This window comes from Leptonychotes weddellii, chromosome 1, assembly GCF_054177405.1.
Source record: "Leptonychotes weddellii isolate Sample4059 chromosome 1, ASM5417740v2, whole genome shotgun sequence".
Taxonomy (NCBI): Eukaryota; Metazoa; Chordata; class Mammalia; order Carnivora; family Phocidae; genus Leptonychotes; species Leptonychotes weddellii.
The window spans coordinates 189,572,796-189,592,815 of NC_138369.1; the positions used below are offsets into that span (position 1 = coordinate 189,572,796).

Below are 20,020 nucleotides of genomic sequence, written 5' to 3' on the forward strand. Positions count from 1 at the left end.
CCAGTAAGATTCCAGTAGCACGCCCCTTTGACAGTCATGCTCACCAAACACGTCTCCAGATCTTGCCAAATATGCCCTGGGGAGCAAAATCGTCCCCCATTGAAAACCCCTGCTGTGTTCGCTGAGCCCTGGTCCCAGGCGATTTGTCAAGGTCCTTGGGCACCCATGACAACACAGGGGTGCGGGGCGGGGGGGGACCCGGCGTAACCATTTCACACCCTCACAGAGTAGACGCGCTATTCTGGAGACGAACATCAGGAAAAAAATGTGTCTGTCTCGAGTTGAGCAGCGTGTGATGCTCTGAAGGGCAGGGTCCTGTGACATGAGGACAGAGGAAGTCCAGGCACGAACTGGCCCCCTGCCACCCAGATTCTAGATGTGGAAAGTGTGCCACGAGCATCAAAAGGCTGCAGCGTCCTTGGGCCCGGGGCCGATCCCAGCACAGCAGGACGCTAGGGTGGAGGAGTTCCTGTCCCATACCCACCCCACGTGCCCCAGGGGCCCACAGACGGTGCCCGCACACGGATCGGTGCGAATGCCAGAAATAGTTTCCATTAACAAAGAAGACATTATTCGAACCGTTGTTGGAAGGATTGCACTGCATCTCAGGAGACCTGAGTTTGTACCCCATTCTGTCTCTGGCCCACTGTGACCTTAGGCACGATCTCTGTGTGGCTTGGGTGCAGACTGTCAGCGGGCCGACCCGTCACAGCCTCCTAGCCTGTGTTCTGGAGGAGGTGCTATCTTCCGAGCAGTGAGCAGCAGTGGGCTGAGCTGGAGTCTTTGTGGGGTCTGCCAGTTTCCAGGGTGTAAATGCTCCCACGACGGCTGATTCTGAGCAGATTTATAAAATGCCTGAGAAGGTAGAAATCAGCCTTCATGAGCTGGGATGGGCCGGCTTCAGCCCACAGGTGATGGGTGGTATGAACACTGTTCTGTGGGGAGAGGTCACCCCCTCTTCTTAGTGAGAAGAGGCCAGGACAGGCCTGCCTGTAGGCACGGCAGGCTCTGCCCGCTTCCAGCAAAGCGGGGAAGAGGGAGCGAGATGTGGGCTTGGACAGAGTCAGGAGAGGGGAGACGGGGCACTGGAGCCGGGAGGGAAGCAGAGCTGGGGGGCAGCAGGGGAAAGTCTGGGGCCTGGGCAGACTGTTCGATCCTGGGATCCCTCCGAGGCTGCGTCTCCTTTGAGCTCCCCACCCGGCCAGCGACTCTGGAGCCTGGACCATGCCTGGAGGGGGCCTCACGCCTTGTCTCCCCAGCCTCCCTGTTCAATGGGATGCTTCTGCCTCTTCTGACCCCATTGGCTCAGCCACACGAGGAAGCCACACAAAGCCAGCACACCATGCCACTGAGACTTGCAGGCGGGCATCCAACTATTAAGTCGGACTGAAGTTTTAGAGACATAGGGGATTTTAGAGATGCTCCATCACAAGTGTAACCAGAATCCAGCCATGTCAAAAGATGTTTGTAAGTTGCTGCAGAACATTTCCAGAGTCGTTAGCTTTTCACCCCTGTTTGCTTCCAAGCAAATGCCACTTCCAACTGTTGAGGACCGTTTGCTCCTAAAACTTAAGCCCCACAAAAATAATCTAAGAATCTCACACACACACACACACACACACACACACACACCTACTTAGTGAAGCCTGCAAGCAAAGAAGTTCCCTAAGAAGTCATTTGGAAAATGATCTGGAAATGTCAGATTTCTCCTTCTCTCTGCAAAAGTGTATTTCTTTCAACTCTGAACTCAGTATCTTTCACTGCATGCCATCCCTAATGAGGTAACAATTCCTTAGTGCAATAAACCAAAGTATTTTCCAAAGAAGCCATAGCACAAAACCAACATAAACCCCAATGGAGAAATGCCTGTGAAGAGCTCGCTGCAGGGAGAGCCCGCAAAACGCCTCCCAGAAGGACAGCCCAGTTGAGTTTAGTGATTGATTTTGGAAAATGCGCGTTTTATTTGCCCTTGGGGATCCTTGGACCACTTTGCCGTCCTTGATCTGGGAACAGCTAGGAAGGGCTGAGTGTGTGCCCTGGTTCACTTCATGGTTAAACACTGGGGCCCCCAGAGCACATTATCCGGGAGAACTATAATCAGCCCTGAGGAAAGGTGAGGAAACGCCAAATACGTCATTTCCAATCTGCTTCTCAAACCCGTGGTCCCTGGGGCATCACCCGGGAGCTTGTTAGAAATGCAGAGGCTCTGGCCCCTCACTGGCCCACTGGACCAGAAGCTGCATTTTAGCACCGTCCCCGGGGGGTCTGCATGCCCGCCAGTGAGGAGCAGTGCTGTTTGCCTTGCCGTGTGTATAATGCGAAGCGCCCTCACAGATGAAGAAGGGGAAAGCAGGGAGCGGACCCAGCGACGGTGAGGACATACCGTCTTGTTACAGGAATCTGCTACCTGCATCCCCCAGGGGTCCTGGGGACAGAACCGCAGGCTCGGACCCTGCCCTGGAGGAGCTCCCGCCGTGGGCAGGTGGGTGGGACGGTGAGCGGGGAGCTGAGTATGGCAGGTGCCGCCCAGAAAAACGCACCACCTGTTCCTCGTTCAGACCGGACTGAGCCCCTTCCCCTAAGTGTAATGGCTTATAATGTATTTCACAGCTGTTTTTATTGTGGTAATAAACCTACTGGCGCTCAGTTATAATCCTCCTTATGTTATTAACATACCCTGCGACTGTCAAAGTTCATAACTTTGTGGCACGATGAAAAACATTTACCCTGCATCTGCAAAAGGCAATAAAACCCAGTAATGTCGTATAACCTATTTTACACACTCTCACAAACCCAAATTCTAGGCACCCGTTTTCCAGTCTATTTTCCTCGGCAGATGTGTTCCGGGTCGCTGCTGGATAAAATGGACCTGAGTGGACTGAGGCGGACGGTGGCGGCCACAGCCAAGCGAAGGCTTATTCCTTGGAGGTCGTGTGGTTAAGTACATTCCTGCTTCATCTCGTGGAATCCTCAGGGCCACTCTGACATCACCTAACACTCAGGGACCGTCAGGAAGCCGGCCGGCTGGGAGGTTGGGCACCTGGACGCATCAGCTCGAGGGTCCTGACTGCTGTGACCCTGAGACGTGTCAAAGGGGCTCCAAGCCGGGGGTTCTCGAAGTGTGGGCCCTAGGCCAGCGGCACCTGCATGCCCTGAGGGCTTGTTACAAATGCACCCACGGAGGTCCCAGCCCAGACTCAGGGGATCAGACACTCTGGGGTGGAGCCCAGGAATCTGTGCTTAACAAGCCCGCCGGGTGATTCTGGTGCTCGCCCGAGTGTGAGCCGCTGCTGTAGAAAAACCTGCTTTGTAAAGGAATCCCACTGCAAATCCCTTGCAGAGATGGCCCCTTGAAGTCGCAGACCAGGTGCTGCTGTCAGTTTTGCTCAAAGGCAAGACCCCTATATGACGGGAAGATGGTCCCGTGACTTTCTTTAGACTCATACACATGTGTGCATTCATGCACTTGCGGGTCTATATACGTATTTGTTTCTTCTTATAATTTCGGGGAAGAATAGCAGGTTCTTCACTGCGCAGAAATTCCCAGGCCAGTCTGAGGCTCTGCATGGCAGTAGCCCCATCCTCATGGCAGCTCCTGGGACTCCATCCTCAAGGGGGCCTCTGGGTGTTTGCGGCTTTGCCCAGGGGCTCGCTATGAGCTCTGAGCCTAAGTTCTTGCCGCCGAGTCCAGATGTGGGAGGAAACCACACCATTTGCCCACAGGCAACAGGGGAGCTTCAACGGCCACATGGCGTGGGCCCCTCTGCCCTCGGTGGCCTTCTCTGCTCTCACGTGGCTGTGACAGAAGCGACAGGCCTCCTGGGTGGGACGTGGGGCTGCCCGGGCGGGACGCTGAGCAAACCACCGTACTCCCTCTGGTTTGCCCCTGGGTAAAATCCAAAGTACAGGGAAGCTGCAGGCATGGGTAGGGTGTCACTTGAAAGTCACTCTCTTCTCCTCCCAGTGGCCGGGAAAGAGGACCACAGGACAGATGTGCACCCGGGGATGGGGCCCGGGGAACAGAGAGGGGCCCCAGGAGTGCACACACAGCCCGGCTTGGGGCTGGACCCGAGGGTGCAGCATGCACAGATGGGCTCACAAAACCGGCAACTCTTCCCCAGACTCCCCCTCCCAGAAGTGTTCCTTTAGCGTTCACTGGTGAGTGTCTGCACGTGCCAGGCTCTGTGCCAAGGGCTAGGTACGCACTGGCTGAGCTGGATGGCTTCCACTTGCCTCTCTGTCCCCAGGCTGACCCATGTGGACACATCACCCAGGCTCCTGCACCCTCGGGCCGATGGGGAGCCCGGGGGCGATGGCATGAAGGAGGACGATGGAGTTGGGGTATCTATTTCCACAGCTCACTCCCTTGCAAGGTTTCCCTCATCTTTGTAAATAGTTCCTTTCAAGCTACCCTCGGGGCCGGGGAGGGGGGGGTCTTTCCTGCCGCAACCTTGTAATCAGTTCAAGAGTGGCTCGAGAAACAGCTCCTCGCATTATCGGATCCTGGATTACTCACACGTGCAACACGTATGTGGTCACCTCCTTGCCGGTTGGGAGAGGATGTAGGTCGCCCACGGCGTGCAGTAACGTCCCTATCGCTCACATTCGCACGGCTGATGGCAAGGGATGGGGGCATCCCCAGCTGCGGCTCTCCGTTACCATAATTACTAGTAATGACACAGACTGCACGTCCCCTGGCCTCTCGGGGCCCTGGAGGCACAAGCCCAGGAAAGAGAAACGCAGAACTGTGGACATACAAACGAGAGCAAGCGCGGGGAGTCAGTGGTGCTCCTCCCGTGATCACTGGGCAGATGAGCTGAGGACCAAGCATGGGTCTGCTTGTAAGGGAGGCAGAGCTGAGGGCCAATCAAAATGCTCAACTCGGGGCGCCTGGGTGGCTCAGATGGTTAAGCGTCTGCCTTCGGCTCAGGTCATGATCCCAGGGTTCTGGGATCGAGTCCCGCATCGGGCTCCCTGCTAGGCGGGGAGCCTGCTTCTCCCTCTGCCTCTGCCTCTCTCTCTCTCTCTCTGACTTTCATGAATAAATAAATAAAAAAACATTTAAAAAAAATAAAATAAAATGCTCAGCTCCAGGAGAGAGTGCTGGAGAAAGGGAGTGAGAAGTAGAGAGACACACAGTGGAGACATTTGGGTGGAAACGGATGAGAGGCTGAAGATTTGGAACTGCAAATTCCCCTGAAGCCGCAGGTCTGCAAAGGAGCATCCCCTCCCCTCTCTCCTCTCCCGCCCTTTCCCTCTCCTCCTCTCCCTCCTCCCTTTCTCCTCCACTCCTCGCCCCTGCCCTCCCCCAAGGAAGGGAACCACCTTTCTCTGCTACAAAAGCCTTCCTACACCTGTTCCTGGGCGAGTTGCCTCAGATCCGATGCTAGTTCTCTGGACACCCACCACCTCTCATCGCTCCGGTCAGAGAAGAGTTGAGACCAAGGGAGCCCAGGTTGGGGGGGCACAGACCTTTCCAGGAGGGAGCTGCCCGCACAGGGGAGGACTGCGGGTCCCCCAGCAGCCCAGCAGGAACCCGCTAGCAAGTGCCAGACTAACTGGGATGGCGTAAGTCGAGATTTTTTCAAGTGTTTGACGTAGCTGCCCTGGCCTGGGATTTACACGTTGACTTAAGGCCCAAAGGTGCGGTTAATAAGTCCCCAGATTGACTACTTGAAGCCTGAACAAGGGTGGTGTAGAATTAATGAGGTGAAACCGTCTGGGGTCCCGGCCTGCTATACAGGACAGAAGTCAAAGGCTCTGGGACACAGAAGTGTTCTTTGCGAGTGACTCAGCCACGTCCTCATCACAGCCTCTCCCCTGCGGGGCCCAGAGAACAAAATTGCATGGGCGTCCTTACAGAGCCCTGGGGGGCTGTCCTCTGCAGCCTGGAGGGGATGCTGGGGGGCACAGAGCTGGCGCTGAATTCCGATCTCAGCAGGAATAATGGGATCCCAGAGTGGGAGCAGCACCCAAGCATCAGGGACCAGGCGGGCCCCAACGCCTCGAGGAGGCACGCGGATGGCAAGACAACAGTGACTTGGCATGTGTGTTGTGGCTCCTTGCTCACAGGCGTCCCCGGACACGAAGGAGATGCCTACCAAGTGCTGTGTGACACGTTCAGGTATGAGAAGCCCTGGTCTGCTGACTCCTTCCCAGATCCCAGACTGAAGCCAGTTTTCTACACCCAGTCCTCACGTCTCCAGAGAGACATTTTACGACGTGCCCCCTTGAATTGCCCTGTTTTGAGAGTATCATCTGTGTCCTGCTGGGATCCCGATCTCAGAGGACCATAGGTCGGTGGGCCTTCCGTTCCTGTGGGGGCAGTAGTCATTACACAGGTCATTATAAAAATAAATCGGGAAGCTCTCCTTAGCAGAGGACAAAGGGACAAAGAAAAGCCACCCAAAGAGAGTCCAGGTAAAACAGAAACCCAAAATCAAAGTACATAGTGAACGCTTCAGCTCGATTAGACGCTGTCTCGATAAAATAAAAGCTATGAACATAGGTTACCTTTACCTTGTATTTACCAAGATGCAAATTATGCAAAACTGTAGCTGTGCCCCCCAAGACTTCATACCAACCTAACTAGAGTTGCAGCCTTCCCCAGTGGTGGGATTTCCAACCTCAGCCTGGAATTCCCTGACCGGCACTAGCCGGTGGCCAGCAGGATGAGACCCCCTGCCTTCCCACGGGAAGGTGACCTTGCCTGAAACCACTCTTCGTCTTTTGCTAATAATTCCCTTGTCCTGCCCATTTCTGCCTACAAAAGCCTTCCATTTTCTGCAACCCCTTGGAGCTCCCTTCCACTTGTCCAGTGGGATGCTGCCCCATACGTGAATCCCCCAGTAAAGCCAATTAGATCTTTCCATTTACTCGGTTGAGGTTTTGTTCTTGGTCATCCTAAAACCCTGTCGTTTCTTAGGTGATAAGAGATATTTGGTTTATGACCCTGGTTCCTGACACGAAGCTCCTAACTCCCTTGGAATTTCCTGGGTGATAGGAGTGTCTGTTGTTCTAACAAGGTGGCTCACGATGGCTCCCAGATGGCCCTACCTGCCCACCCAAAACTGAGACCAAACCAAACAGCAAGCAAGAACTGGCATTCGTGTACCTGGCAGGAGAGAGAGCCCTGAGAGGCTGGATCCCTAGCTAGGGAGGGGGGCATAGACAGGCTCCAGGCCATCCCTTTGGGTTGAATGAGCAGGTGGAGGAGCTTGTCTGAGATAATGCCCCAAGAACCTCACCCAGGAAGGCAATCATGCAGGGAAGGATGTGGCCCCCAGGACGGCTCCAGCAGAGGGCCGCGGCCAAGGAGACAAAGCCACAGGGCTGGTGGGGGCCAGGGGACAGCCCCAGTGTTGGACATCCTGAAATATGAACTATTTCCACCTTGAGGTCAAGAGGAATGTTGTAATTGTTCCACTCATGACAAAGACATTTGGCGAACAGGACTCTGCCCTCCCCAGCATTACACGCAGCAGGTTCCACACCTGGTGAGCTCCTTCTGGACCCGGCCCTCCCGCGAATAACAGCTATGCACTCTGTGCAAGTTACAAAACAAGGCCCGGATGCCAGTGGAGAGGGGACAAAAGGCAGCCAGCTTCTAGAAGAGAGCCAACAGCTGCAGGAAAAGGTGGTGAGCGTGACACCCATTCGTGTGGCTTCAGCCTGCAGCCGCTACAACCGTGCAGAGCAACCTCAGCCCCAATGGCCCCTGCCTGGCCTGAAGGGCCAGAGGACTGGGTTCGGGGCAGACACAGCCCCGGAAAGTGAGCGGAGAATCCAAGAGCAGAAAAAGCCAGAAAGGAGGACACTCAAATCCTGCGGATACATCTGCCTGATTAGATTCACCAGACTGCAAAGTTCTGCTCATCAAGACTCTGTCAAGAAAACAAAGAGGCAAGCTGCGGACAGACAGAAAACATGCATCTGGGGAAGGACCCGTATCCAGAATAAAGATCTTTACAATCCAAAAAATAAGATAAGCCACTTAAAAACCAGAAAAGTATTTGAACAGACATTTCACAAAGGATGACGCGTAAACATCCAAAAAGCACGTGCATTAACACTCAGTATCACTTGCCTTAGCTAGAAAGAGCAATATGGACACAACTGATGAAATTTGAATGAAGATGTGTGGACGGGGGAAATTCTAGCAAATCCTATCAATGTGAGATTTCCTGATTTTGCTAATTACATGGTGGTTCCGTAAGAGAATGCCCTTATTTTTATAAAATATACTCTGAAATATTTAGGCGTATCTTACACTCAAATGATTCTGAAAAAAGTAGTATCTGTTTACCATGGCCCACCTCACCTGTGGTTCCGTTCTCCACAGTACAGTTACGGCAGTTGAGAGAAAAACCCTCTGAAGCTCTGAGCTACAGCACCGATTTAGATTTCTAAGTCAGCATGACGGTACGTACACTTTGTTCAAACCAAAATCTGACTTCTGGCCCACCACCCACACATCGTGCACCTGCTTTGTGAATGAGTAATCTGAAGAACATCTTGTCCTTCAGATTCCCATCAATGCCCCTGCTCCCCACATTCCTTTACGATAAAACTCGTGATTCCTGTCTATATGCTAATCTGTAATCTCTTGGGCTCTCACAAGATGCAAAAAAAAAAAAAAAGTATATAACTCTGTAAAAACTGTTCATTCTCCAGAGCACATTATTCCCTGTGAAGAGCTTGTTTCCTGGACAACTGTCCTAACTGGGCCTGAAGAAAACTCTTTCTTTTTTTAGAGATTCTAAAAGGTTTATTCATTTTGTGTCGACACAGTCAACAACCATCCAAAAGCAGATGATGTATCGTTGGAAGGTCAAAAGTAGCCTAACCCTAGGTCAGAAAATCTATGTCACTCACCTCGCTCCACCTCATCACATGGGCATCTTATCTCCCGTCATCACAAGATGGGTGAGCTTAGGGCAATAAGATACTGTGTGAGACAGAGACCACATTCATGCAACTTTCATCACGCTATATTGTTATAACTGTTCTATTTTATTATTAGTTACTGTTGCTAATCTCTTACAGTTCCTGATTTATAAATTAAACTTTATTACATGTATGTATGTATAGGAGAACACAAAGTCTATACGGAGTTCAGTACTACCCATGGTTTCAGGCATCCGCCAGGAGTCTGAGAACATACTGCTTGCAGATAAGGATGATTACGGAACTGCAAAAGTATGCTTATACACACATATACTGTTCTTTCTCTCTTTTTCATGCTCTCTTTCTAAAGCAAATGGAGCAAGATAGAAATGATTCCGGAGTCTGGGTAAAGCATATACAAGTTCCTTTTACTATTCTTGCAACTTTTCTGTAAGATTGAAATTACATAAAAATAAATTACAAAACATCAAAACCACTGGAAAATGTAATGAAATTTTCAAGGACTGATGGGGTTGTGTCAAAATGACCAGAAGTGGGTATGAGGAGCTACCAGCGGCCAGAGCTGTCCATTTAAGCACGATAAAGACAAGGATCACAGTGGGTTGAAACACACTGAATCAATGAAAATCCATGAGTCCATGAGGACCACTCAAAAAAGAGAGATCCAGGACAGACCAATGTGCCAGCATTTGGAGCATCCATTAAACTAACATCCTGCTGGGGCGCCTGGGTGGCTCAGATGGTTAAGCGTCTGCCTTCGGCTCAGGTCATGATCCCAGAGTCCTGGGATCGAGCCCCACATCGGGCTCCTGGCTCGGCGGGAGGCCTGCTTCTCCCTCTCCCTCTGCCTCTCTCCCTGCTCATGCTCTCTCTCTCTCTCTCTGTATCTCTGTGTCTCAAATGAATAAATAAAATCTTTAAATAAAAAAAAAAACTAACATCCTGCTTTTAAAATTATTCAAGAGAAGGAAAGAAGCATTTATCCTGTCTTCCCAGGAGGACTGTATTTCATGGGAACCGAATAAACCCAAAACTTTCCTGCCTAATAAATGTAGAAGGGACAGTAGATTTAGAAAAAATTGTAACCATTACAATTATGGTTAAACAATGGTGGTCCCAAAGATTTCAGGTCCTAATCCCTAGAATCTGTCAATCTTGCCTATTCAGAAAAAGGGTCTTTGCAGGGGTGATTAAGCCTCTCAAGGGCCCTTACAAGAGAGAGACAGAAGGAGATGTGATGATACAGACGAAGAGGTGTCAGGTAGTCAAGGAGCACCGGGGCCCCCAGGAGCTGCAAGGACTTGTCCTCCCCTACAGCTTCCGGGCTAGCCGAGCTCTGCATGGCCCTCAGGTTTGGACTTCCAGCCTCCAGACCTGTGACAGAAGTGTTGATTGAAGTCGCTCAGTTTATGGTAACTTATGACAGCAGCCCCAGGAAACGAACACAACAATGAAAGTGATTCAGACAGGGGCGCCTGGGTGGCTCAGCTGTTAAGCATCTGCCTTCGGCTCAGGTCATGATCGCAGGGTCCTGGGATGGAGCCCCGCATCGGGCTCCCTGCTCAGCGGGAAGCCTGTTTCCCCCTCTCTCACTCTCCCTGCTTGTGTTCCCTCTCTCACTGTGTCTCTTTCTGTCAAATAAATAAAATCTTTTAAAAAAAAAGAAAATAAATAAAAAAAAAAAAAAGAAAGTGATTCAGACAACGATCATTAGCCGGTGTTGAAACACGGAGGTAAGTGAGGCTGGAGACTGGAGGCTCTACAGTGCCAAAGTAACAGCACACACACCACTTCTAGTGGCAGGGGACTAACGCAGTCCAGACACACTCCTCTTCTGACCTGATGACACAGGAAGTACACAACGCACAGGATGGTGAATTTAGTCAGCCATTCACAAATGGTGACTCCACCAAGCCTTTAGCTGTAACTTCTAGGAATAAGAAATACAGGGGATAGCAGAACAAGCTAAGAGAGCCCAGACACATCCAGGAGCTGCGACATTCTGCGGGCAGCGGCTCGGTCTTGCAAACCAGTGTTGCGGGAGGGACTGCTCCCAATAAAGGGCATAAGACTCCCCAGCGCAAGGCCATTCCACATCCTGACAGCGTGCCTCACACAGCGTGCTCCACCGTAACCACCTAAGTCCCCTGTCCCTTCTCCCTCTGAGGCATTCAGACACCTGTCCCCTTGTGATGTGTGGTACTTAGAGCACACAGGCACTTTGAGAACACACTAAGGGAGCGCCAAGTAAGTTGAATTGGGGAGGGATTTGGCAGTGTGGGTTTCTGGAAAATATGCATGTTCCTGATTTGTAGTAACTTCCACGTGTAATTCAGTTCTTGCTAGCTGCTCTGGAATAACTTCCAGAAATACCCCTGCCACCCATTTTGGTGACTTACCCAGCACTCCGACACATAGATATGGGGTCAAAGGTCAGATCTCCACCTGCCCTTGTCTCGTGGATCCAGCACCACATCTATGGGAGTGGAGGAACGAGGTTTGAGGAGCACAGCACCAGGCTCTAGTCTGTGGATATTACTTCAATCACCAGACACATAAAGTTGGACTCTCTCCCGTCAGAAACGTGATGATGCAGCACATACAATATTTGATGTGAATCACACACAGTAGGGTTTTATCAGACTGCATGTTGGTAGCGCACAATCCTGATGCAGTTTCGTGAACCCCAAGATGTGGGGTGTTCTATCTCCTCAATGGTCAGTAATTATAAACCACACTAAAGGAATAGCTGTGATGACTTCCCTAATCTCCCTACAGGAAATCTTGCAAAATTATTGTCATAAGAAGAGGCTAGCAAAGAGTATCCTGGCAAAAATGTAGGAGAAGTGTTAGAATATCAGTATTCTGATAGTTTTTTAGATGTGCTATTTGTGGATTCACCAGCTTTTTAGTTTGTAGTTTTTTTGAAATTTCTTACTCTAAAATAGTATCTGTCTTAATGCAACTTTATATTCATAATGTTCTGTGTGTTTTTGTAAAGAGGCTTGGATACCTCGTTCATAATGCATTGTTCTTAAAAAAGCCCCCTGTTTTGGGACCTAATGACCATAGATGCAGCACATGGTGCCGGGCACACCAACTCCAGAGACCATTCTGGGGTGAACTGGAGACACCACCCTCCAAGTGACTCTGGGGATGGAGGAGGATGACGTGAATCTGGGGAGATGGGAGACCCGGGGGGGACGGGGCTCCTCCAGAATCACATGTCTTCACAGTGGTGCTGGCCGAGCCAGGGGGTGCCCAGACAGTGTGACTGTGGTCTAGGCATTAGCCCCACTGCCCACCGGAGGACCTGAGGGGTGTGCACCCACAGGTCAGAGCCATGTCTGTGGGAAGCCCTGCCCCTTAACCATCTGCCGGGTCCCCCGAAATCCACACTGGGTTGCTGAAGCCATGGAATGGGCAGGAGCGCCCCCTCCAGTGGTAGCTGATGGTTTCTTGCCCGAGCCCAAACTTAACTTTTTTTTAAGACTTGATTGATTGATTGATTGATTGATTGATTGATTTGAGAGAGAGAGAGAGAGCTGGGAGGAGGAGCAGAGGGATAAGCAGACTCTGCACTGAGCATAGAGCCCGACTTGGGGCTCAATCCCATAACCCCGAGATCGTGACCTGAACTGAAATCAAGATTCAGATGCTCAACCAATTGAGACGCCCAGGCGCCCCGCCCTAAGTCTATTTACTGTGCTGTTTTGTGCACCTTGCACACAGAATTATTTTCTAGGGTCTTCGTAGCTCTCTCAAGGGAGATTGGAGAGAGAAGCTTTAGTAAGTGTTACTCTATGAGCGTGGCCAGAAGGCCACCTCCAGGAACCGTCTTCTGTGGTGTTAGGGGTGTGTGACATCGTTCTTTATCCCAGGAGAAAACAAGGCTGAACAACCACAGCCAAATAACCTGGAGACGTCCCGCTTAAAGAACTCGCAGAGGCTCATCCATAAACAAAGGATGAGGAAGACATTTATTCATACTGTGCACTATTTAACAACTAATGAGAAAGATTAATAATGGATTAGCATCAACTGGCCAAATAACAGAGCATTTTGGGGATATAATCTCCTATTCTTCCCGCTCGCTTCAGCTCACTCTAGTAGCTCTGACTGTTTACTTTCTTCTTCTTCAAAACTAACAATTCCTGAGGGGAGAAAAGAAACATGAGTATATTCCACACTCATTTTTTCTATTTTGAAATTCTGTGTGCTAACAGATCTTTTGCAATGAATAATATTATAAATATTAAGCATTTACTGGGCAAAAAATACAATGTTAAATTTTATCTTATACAGACTTTTGTAGTTTTTCTTCAGTACCAGTGTTAGGAGTGCATTGGACAGTTAGGAGTCAGGGCCAGGGTCCCCAACAAGAAAATATGGAGTCAGGACAGCTAAAATAAAATAGCGCTGACATCTCGTTTTGCGGCTTAGACAGGACCGGACTAACGTTCTGCTTTGCAGCCTTTGCAGAAGTGACTTCTGCAAAATGTCCTAAAATAAGACAATTAACCACCAAAGCATTTGTCAATATCACGGGCAAGGGGCAGTTAAGACATAAGCCCCCAGATGGCAGCAAAAAAAAGACAATCAGCACATGGACATTAACCTAATAGGTAGACAGATACGTGACCAGAGCCCTGATTGGCACGGTTCGGCAGCCCTGACTGCTTAAGATAGCAAAAGAACTCATAAAAACCCCTAAACTTAGACTCTCCGAGGGCAAATCTCTCGGGACCCCTCCCTCTCCGGGAGCTTTCTACTCTTGCTTTGCTGCCCACCACTCTCCGACTGGTCCACCTCTTCACCCTTCGAAGTGGGGTGACCAAGACCCACAGACCTAAGGGGACAAAAAATCCTGTAACAGCAGCAATAAACTAAGCAAAAGATAAATCAAAGTCAATGCTGAGAATATTCCCATGAGAGTGAGCTCAGTAACTATCTTTGCCTGCACACACTGTCCACTTATGACCAGCTTTACAAACGTGAGGCGGCACTGCTCGCCCTTGCTTCAGTCAAAAGAAAGGCAAGGATTCGCTACATTCTGATGTTATCTTGAAAGTTAGAGTTATTTTTTATTGTGAAGTAAACTCTATAACCCTCACTGCTGGCGATGAAAAGAGATTAGTAGGCTGAACCTCAGACATAATGTAGGAATCGTGTTAAAGCTTGAGTTCTTGTTACTGTCATGACACGTTTGCCTACTAGGCCCATTGTTTACTTTAGCCCGTTTTTCGTTTAAGGCATTCTGACATTTTGGCACCTACCCTGGGAGGTGTGAGTAGCACCACCCCTCCCCTCCCGGCCCACTGCCCCGCCCTCAGAAATACTTCTGATGCTGCCGCACCTGCTCCATGCACCTTCCGGTACACCGCAGTCAGTGGTGGTCACAGGGCGGTCGAGTCACAGATTCTCCACGCACTTCCCATCAGCCCTTGGTGCCTCCAGGGCCCCCTGGTTGGGCAAGCAAGGTGTCCCCCCACCAGACGTGCTCAGGATCAGCCATAGCCTCCATGTAGGGAGCATCCGTATACCATCTAAATGCTCTGCAGATGCAGGCCTCCTCCATCCTCACAAACCTCAGGGCATTGGGGACAAACGCAGGATGCAGGGGGTACAAGCAGGAGGTCCCTCTGGCTGCTGCTGGGAACCCCTGGCATCAGCCCCTGCGCTCTCAGCCACGGGCCGCCGAGCCACCGGCGCGGGCTTCTTCGTAGTTCGACTCACCTGCCAACAAAAGCCTAACTCTGTGTGCGCCTAACGCTTTGAGATGGAAACCTGTTTTACAGTTCCTTATTGCAGAGATTATCTTCAAAAAAATGGGGAGTACAAATCTTCAAAAAAGATATTTGTTCTTAATTTGCAATAGAGACAGACTAACCTGCACGGGGTCCCCAGCCTAGCAACCACCAGACCACTGGGTCCCTCACCACCAAGATACCGCCTTAAACCAGACACAAGAAACTGGGCTCCAAGAAGAAAGCCCTCTCTGACTTCCTGGGGTGCCCACAGCACTTGGAAGATTTTTCAAAGATTCTAGGAACCTGAAGCCCCAAGCAGACTGAAGGTTGAATCCCTGGCCTGTGACCCGCAGATGCAGAGGCTTCTGGATTAATGGTACACTCAAACCCACTTAAAAAGGGCTGATTCCCAGCACTGCTGGCCCCTAATCAGACTCCTGTGATTCGACCATGGTAAAATCAGGTAAAAAAAAAAAAATGGGGGCGCCTGGGTGGCTCAGTTGGTTAAGCGACTGCCTTCGGCTCAGGTCATGATCCTGGAGTCCCGGGATCGAGTCCCGCATCGGGCTCCCTGCTCGGCGAGGAGCCTGCTTCTCCCTCTAACCCTCCCCCCTCATGTACTCTCTCTCTCTCTCATTCTCGCTCTCTCAAATAAATAAATAAATCTTTAAAAAAAAAAATGAAGCCATGTTATAAATCTCTAGTGAGACTCTGCAGCCTGAGGCTGCTCTTTTGGTAAAAATGGAGATAATTAGCACGTGACAGAGAGCGAGAGGCCGTGCAGGGCAGCAGGCCGTCCCCCACACAGTCAGGGGGTTTGTCGGAGTGCCTGAGAGAGCAACAACCCCACGGCCCCGTGCGAGTCCTCAGCCGGCCCCTGAGATCTCGTTCCAGTCCCCGGGGCAGCCCATGAGGCCAAGGTCAAAGACAGGAGAACCCGAGAGCCCTCCCCAGTGTGCGCCCACCTCCTCCCTGGGCCCGGGTGCGTGCTCACCCTGGTCGATGGTGTCATATCGGAAATCCTCTCGGCCCTCCTCCCTGGAGCCATCTCCATCGTCCTCCCCAGGCCTCATGGAGTCAGTCTCCCCCTCAGAAACATCTGCCAGAGCCTGGCCCTCCTCCGAGAGCTCCCCGCCACCTGACATGAAGCCACAGGAACCACTCTCACGTAGGCTGCAGGCCTGGGTCTCAGGCGGCTGCTTCCTGGCCTGTCAGTGCCCACTCCCTCCTGCTGATAGTGTGTCTGCCACCCCCTCTGGGGACCCCCCTCTCCTGCTTGAAGTCACCCAGTCCAGCCCAGATCTGGAGTGCCCGAGCCCCATCTCGGCAAGGGGTTCAGATGGGGCACGTCTACCTCCCACCGAGAAGCTACACTCTGTTCCCCAGGGTTCACAAGCTGATGGGTGACAATTCCAGAGAGTCGATGAGCATTGCTCTCCAAAGGGAAGGGAATGCCCACAAGCAGAGACCAGAGAGGGGAGGCCTGACCCTGCCATGCCTGGGGCTGTCTCCACCCCAGATCTCTCCAGCTGGAGGAACCCCAATACATGAGGACTCCTGCCCAGTGTAACCTTCTCCAACAGCCCTCAGCACCTTGGCTACTTCTCAGGGAGACCACTGGGATGGGGACGGACAGCTGCGGCTGTCACGGGGCTGCCCTCAGCCCTGGCCCAGGCTCAGGCTCACAGCCAGTCGCAGACCGAGGGGGGTGGGCTTTTAGTAGCAGTGCTTCCCAGGGGACCAACCAAGTTGTCCATCTAGCCAGTCAGTCCCACTGCCCCCCCCTTTCCACCCCCAGCAGGATCTGACCCCCCCCCATTATCCTGCACACAAAACAGGCCCAGAGTCCCAAGCCCACAAAGAGGAGATGCCCAGTGCCAGCACCCTGGGGGCGCCCCGTACCCTCGGTTCCTGGAGCCTCTTCTGGGCCAGGCCCGTCCGTAGGTGGCTGCTCTTCGGGGAGGGTTGGGGTCCACAGAGACAGTTCTGTGATTTTGGTGGCTTTCCATTTTGGAACCACGGTCATCATTGTCGTCTCCTCCTCCTCCTCCTCTTCTCCTCTTTCCTAATTTAAGTTCAAAAATGTAAAATTACCAGCATGTGTGTAGACTTGGGGTGGAATGTTTACCCCGGGCGGGGGGGGGGGTGGACATTCGGCCACCATGACACCACGGCTCAGTGGTCAGCCCAGTTGTCAGCTGCCCCTGGTGGGATCTCGGCTCAAAGGTGGATCTTGGAATCGCTAAGACGAGGCACAGACAGGCATCACCACGTGGCACATTCATGTTCCCGCTCCTGCCATGAGCGGCTTCCGGACTTGACATTCCCAGCCTTCTGGAGCAGTTAAGAAGTGACCGAGACCGGGTGTGGCTTTCATGTGCTCGGTCACATTTTCCGGGTCTCAGATTTTTTGTGTATAATTAGCTAGCCTCCCTGGCAGGAAAGGGCTGGAGGCATCCTAAGACGACCATATAGCATGGAAGGGCCTGAATACTAAAGCTGTAGAATCAAGGATTAAGGGGGAAATGAAATCCCATGAAAGCAGAGGGAGAGTTGATCTCTCTAAATGTGGGATCTTTTGTAAGAGTGTACAATTCCGGCAACTGAGCAGCCAGCACACGCCCATTGGGCCGAGCATGCCAGCCTACTCCCCAGTTTTGTAACTGTCACAAATTTCCCAAGATCTGAGTATCAGTAAATGTGGGAAATGTCACTGTCACATAGAGAATGATACCTATGACAAAGAGTGACAGAGACCTACCTATTACTTCCGCTGAGTCGCTCAGAACTAGATGGCTTGGTTGCCAAATTTCTGAGCTCCATCCCCATGAAGGGTGATGTCAGTGCCCTAGAATCACCGGGGGGCTCGTGAAAACAGGGGTCGGAGCTTCTGCGTCAGGACGTCGTGGGTGGGGATGCGATGCTGCAGGCCCCGGACCACACCTGGAGAGCCGTCGCCTCGCGTCCTCTGTGGTCTTTGTCCGATTTCTCTGCTTATCACAGCCCCGGTCGTCATCCCAGAAAGCCCAGGTGCGGCCTTAGACTGAGGCCCTCGGGTTGTGTGTAACTCCCCAGGCTTATTCCTGAACAGGAGCGGTTCTGGGGGCTTATGGCAATGGCCAGCTGCTCCCCCTGACCGCAGCTGCATGGGGGCTTCCACGGGAACAGTGACGTGATACCGCTCAGTTCCGGGAATTCGGGTCTGGACCGAGGCACGCGCACACAGGGGGATGACAGCACAAACATTGCCAAGAGCTGGCATGACTTCCATGTGACCTGATGGGATCTGTGGGCTCAATACCCCCAGGCAGCTCTTTGGCCTACGGACAGAGGATGCTGTATGCACTCTGCCACTCACCACATCTGTTAGACGGTACTCCCCATGCTGCTCACATCCGATATCAAACACGTACTTTCCAGGGCCTATAGGCTGCGGGCAAGGAGAGACCAAGAAGGGCTTCACTCTTCACCACCCAACGGAGCACGCAAAATGCCGCGGAGATGTCACCTCCAGAAAACCTGCCCAAAGTCAGGCAGGGGGACAGCCAATGCGGATTAAAGACAGCTTTTATGAACTGATGGCCAATGGAATTACCAAGTATAGAGCCTGTTTGCTTCGTTATTTAAACTTTAGTTTTATCTTTACAAAAGTAATGTATTTATTACAAAAATTTCACTAAGTCCAGACCCACAGGCAAATGAGGTAGAGATAGAAGTGCTAATAATACTGTGACATGGTCTTGGGGCCCCTGGGTGGCTCAGTCGGTTAAGCATCTGACTCTTGATTTCGGCTCAGGTCATGATCTAAGGGTCATGAGATCGAGCCCCTTCACAGGCTCTGCGCTAGGCGTGGAGTCTGCTGGAGATTCTCTCTGCCCCTCCCCCTGCTGCCCTCTAAATAAATAAATGAATAAATGAGATCTTTAAAAAATGTATATTGTGACATAGTCTTTATAGCCTTATTCCTTATTTCCAGTACGTAGATTTTCCTAAATAAAAGTTTGACCGTAATTACACACACCGACTCATACTCTACTTCTACCTAGAAACATGGCATAAATGAATTCCCATATTTACCAATAGTCTTCCACAATGCCAGTTCTCAATCTGGTATTTTCTTTCACTTAAGAATTAGAATCTATTTTACCCATCTACTATTGTTAATATTTGGCATGCCGATGTTAACCCTGGACAAAGACCACTGCAGGAGACACATTCGGAGTCATGTCTTATGTACATTCTTGATATTTTCCTCAGGGAAGTTTTCAGAAGTGGAATTTCTTGTATACACACACACACAGTGTGTACATATATACTCGCAAAATATATAGGCACACCTATTTTTTTATATATTGACCAGAATGAGGCTCCAATAATTCTCCTTCCCACAACAGCACTTAAGAGCCCCTTGTCTTCAAACAAGGGGCTCTTATTTTTCCTGGGCATTAACATTTTGCTCTATCTTTACATTTTTTAAAGATATATAAAACAGGATCTCATCATGAAGTCACATCTTTAAGCTATTAGTAGGGTTGGATTTTTTTCAACATTTTTGACCACTTAAATCACATTGATTGATGCAAATGCTTTATGTATTTATATTTAATGTTACAAATATCCTGACCCCATTGGTAATTTATCTCTTAAATTTTCTTTATGGTGCGTTCTAATCAATAAGGGATTATTTTTAGCAAGCAAAATCTGTTGGGTTTTCCTTTATATTTCTGTTTGGAAAGTCCTCTTTCCTCATTTCAAAGTTAATGAACATGTATTTTTTTCTGTGGTTTTGTTTACATTTAAACCTTCACTCCCTCTAGTGCATGTCTTCATCTCACGCTGGATAACAAAGTGACTTTGTTTTTCTCCCAAATGGTTATCAAGTTGTCTGAGCACCGCTCCTTGACTTCTCCCCATCATGTCCTCATTAGTTTAAATGACGCCCTTTTCAGGAGCTAAATTACCACCGTATGCACTTGAATCTGTCCCTAGACTTTCTAATCTGCTTACAGATTTCCCCATGGAGATCAATGAAGCAGATTAGAAAGTCTAGGGACAGATTCAAGTGCATATAGTAATGCATTTATCAAAGCTTTAAAGTATGTTTTAACAACTTGTCAGCAAGGATATGAACAGGTAATTCTCTGAGGAAGATAGTCAAACCAGTAGCAAAATTGTGTAAAGATGCTGGACTTCTGGGCGCCTGGGTGGCTCAGTCGTTAAGCGTCTGCCTTCGGCTCAGGTCATGATCCCAGGGTCCTGGGATCGAGTCCCACATCGGGCTCCCTGCTCGGCGGGAAGCCTGCTTCTCCCTCCCCCACTCCCCCTGCTTATGTTCCCTCTCTCGCTGTGTCTCTCTCTGTCAA

General features: G+C 50.7%; 1 protein-coding gene across 2 annotated transcripts; it reads right to left on the reverse strand.

Moving 5' to 3' along the window:
• Positions 1–2,410: 2,410 nt before the first annotated feature.
• RSPH1 (radial spoke head component 1) lies at positions 2,411–19,653 on the reverse strand. 2 transcript variants are annotated; one of them, XM_081800496.1, is made up of 4 exons: positions 18,016–19,653; positions 16,560–16,722; positions 15,652–15,795; positions 2,411–4,745 (listed from the first exon to the last, which is right to left on the reverse strand). In XM_081800496.1, exons 2-4 carry the CDS (start codon positions 16,684–16,686, stop codon positions 4,600–4,602), a joined length of 417 nt encoding a protein of 138 aa, XP_081656622.1. In that variant the 5' UTR covers positions 16,687–16,722; positions 18,016–19,653; the 3' UTR covers positions 2,411–4,599. The 2 variants fall into 2 exon arrangements, with proteins under 2 accessions (XP_081656622.1, XP_081656629.1); XM_081800503.1 differs by lacking the exon at positions 2,411–4,745 and adding an exon at positions 12,865–13,061 and having other exon boundaries at positions 18,016–19,642.
• Positions 19,654–20,020: the final 367 nt, after the last annotated feature.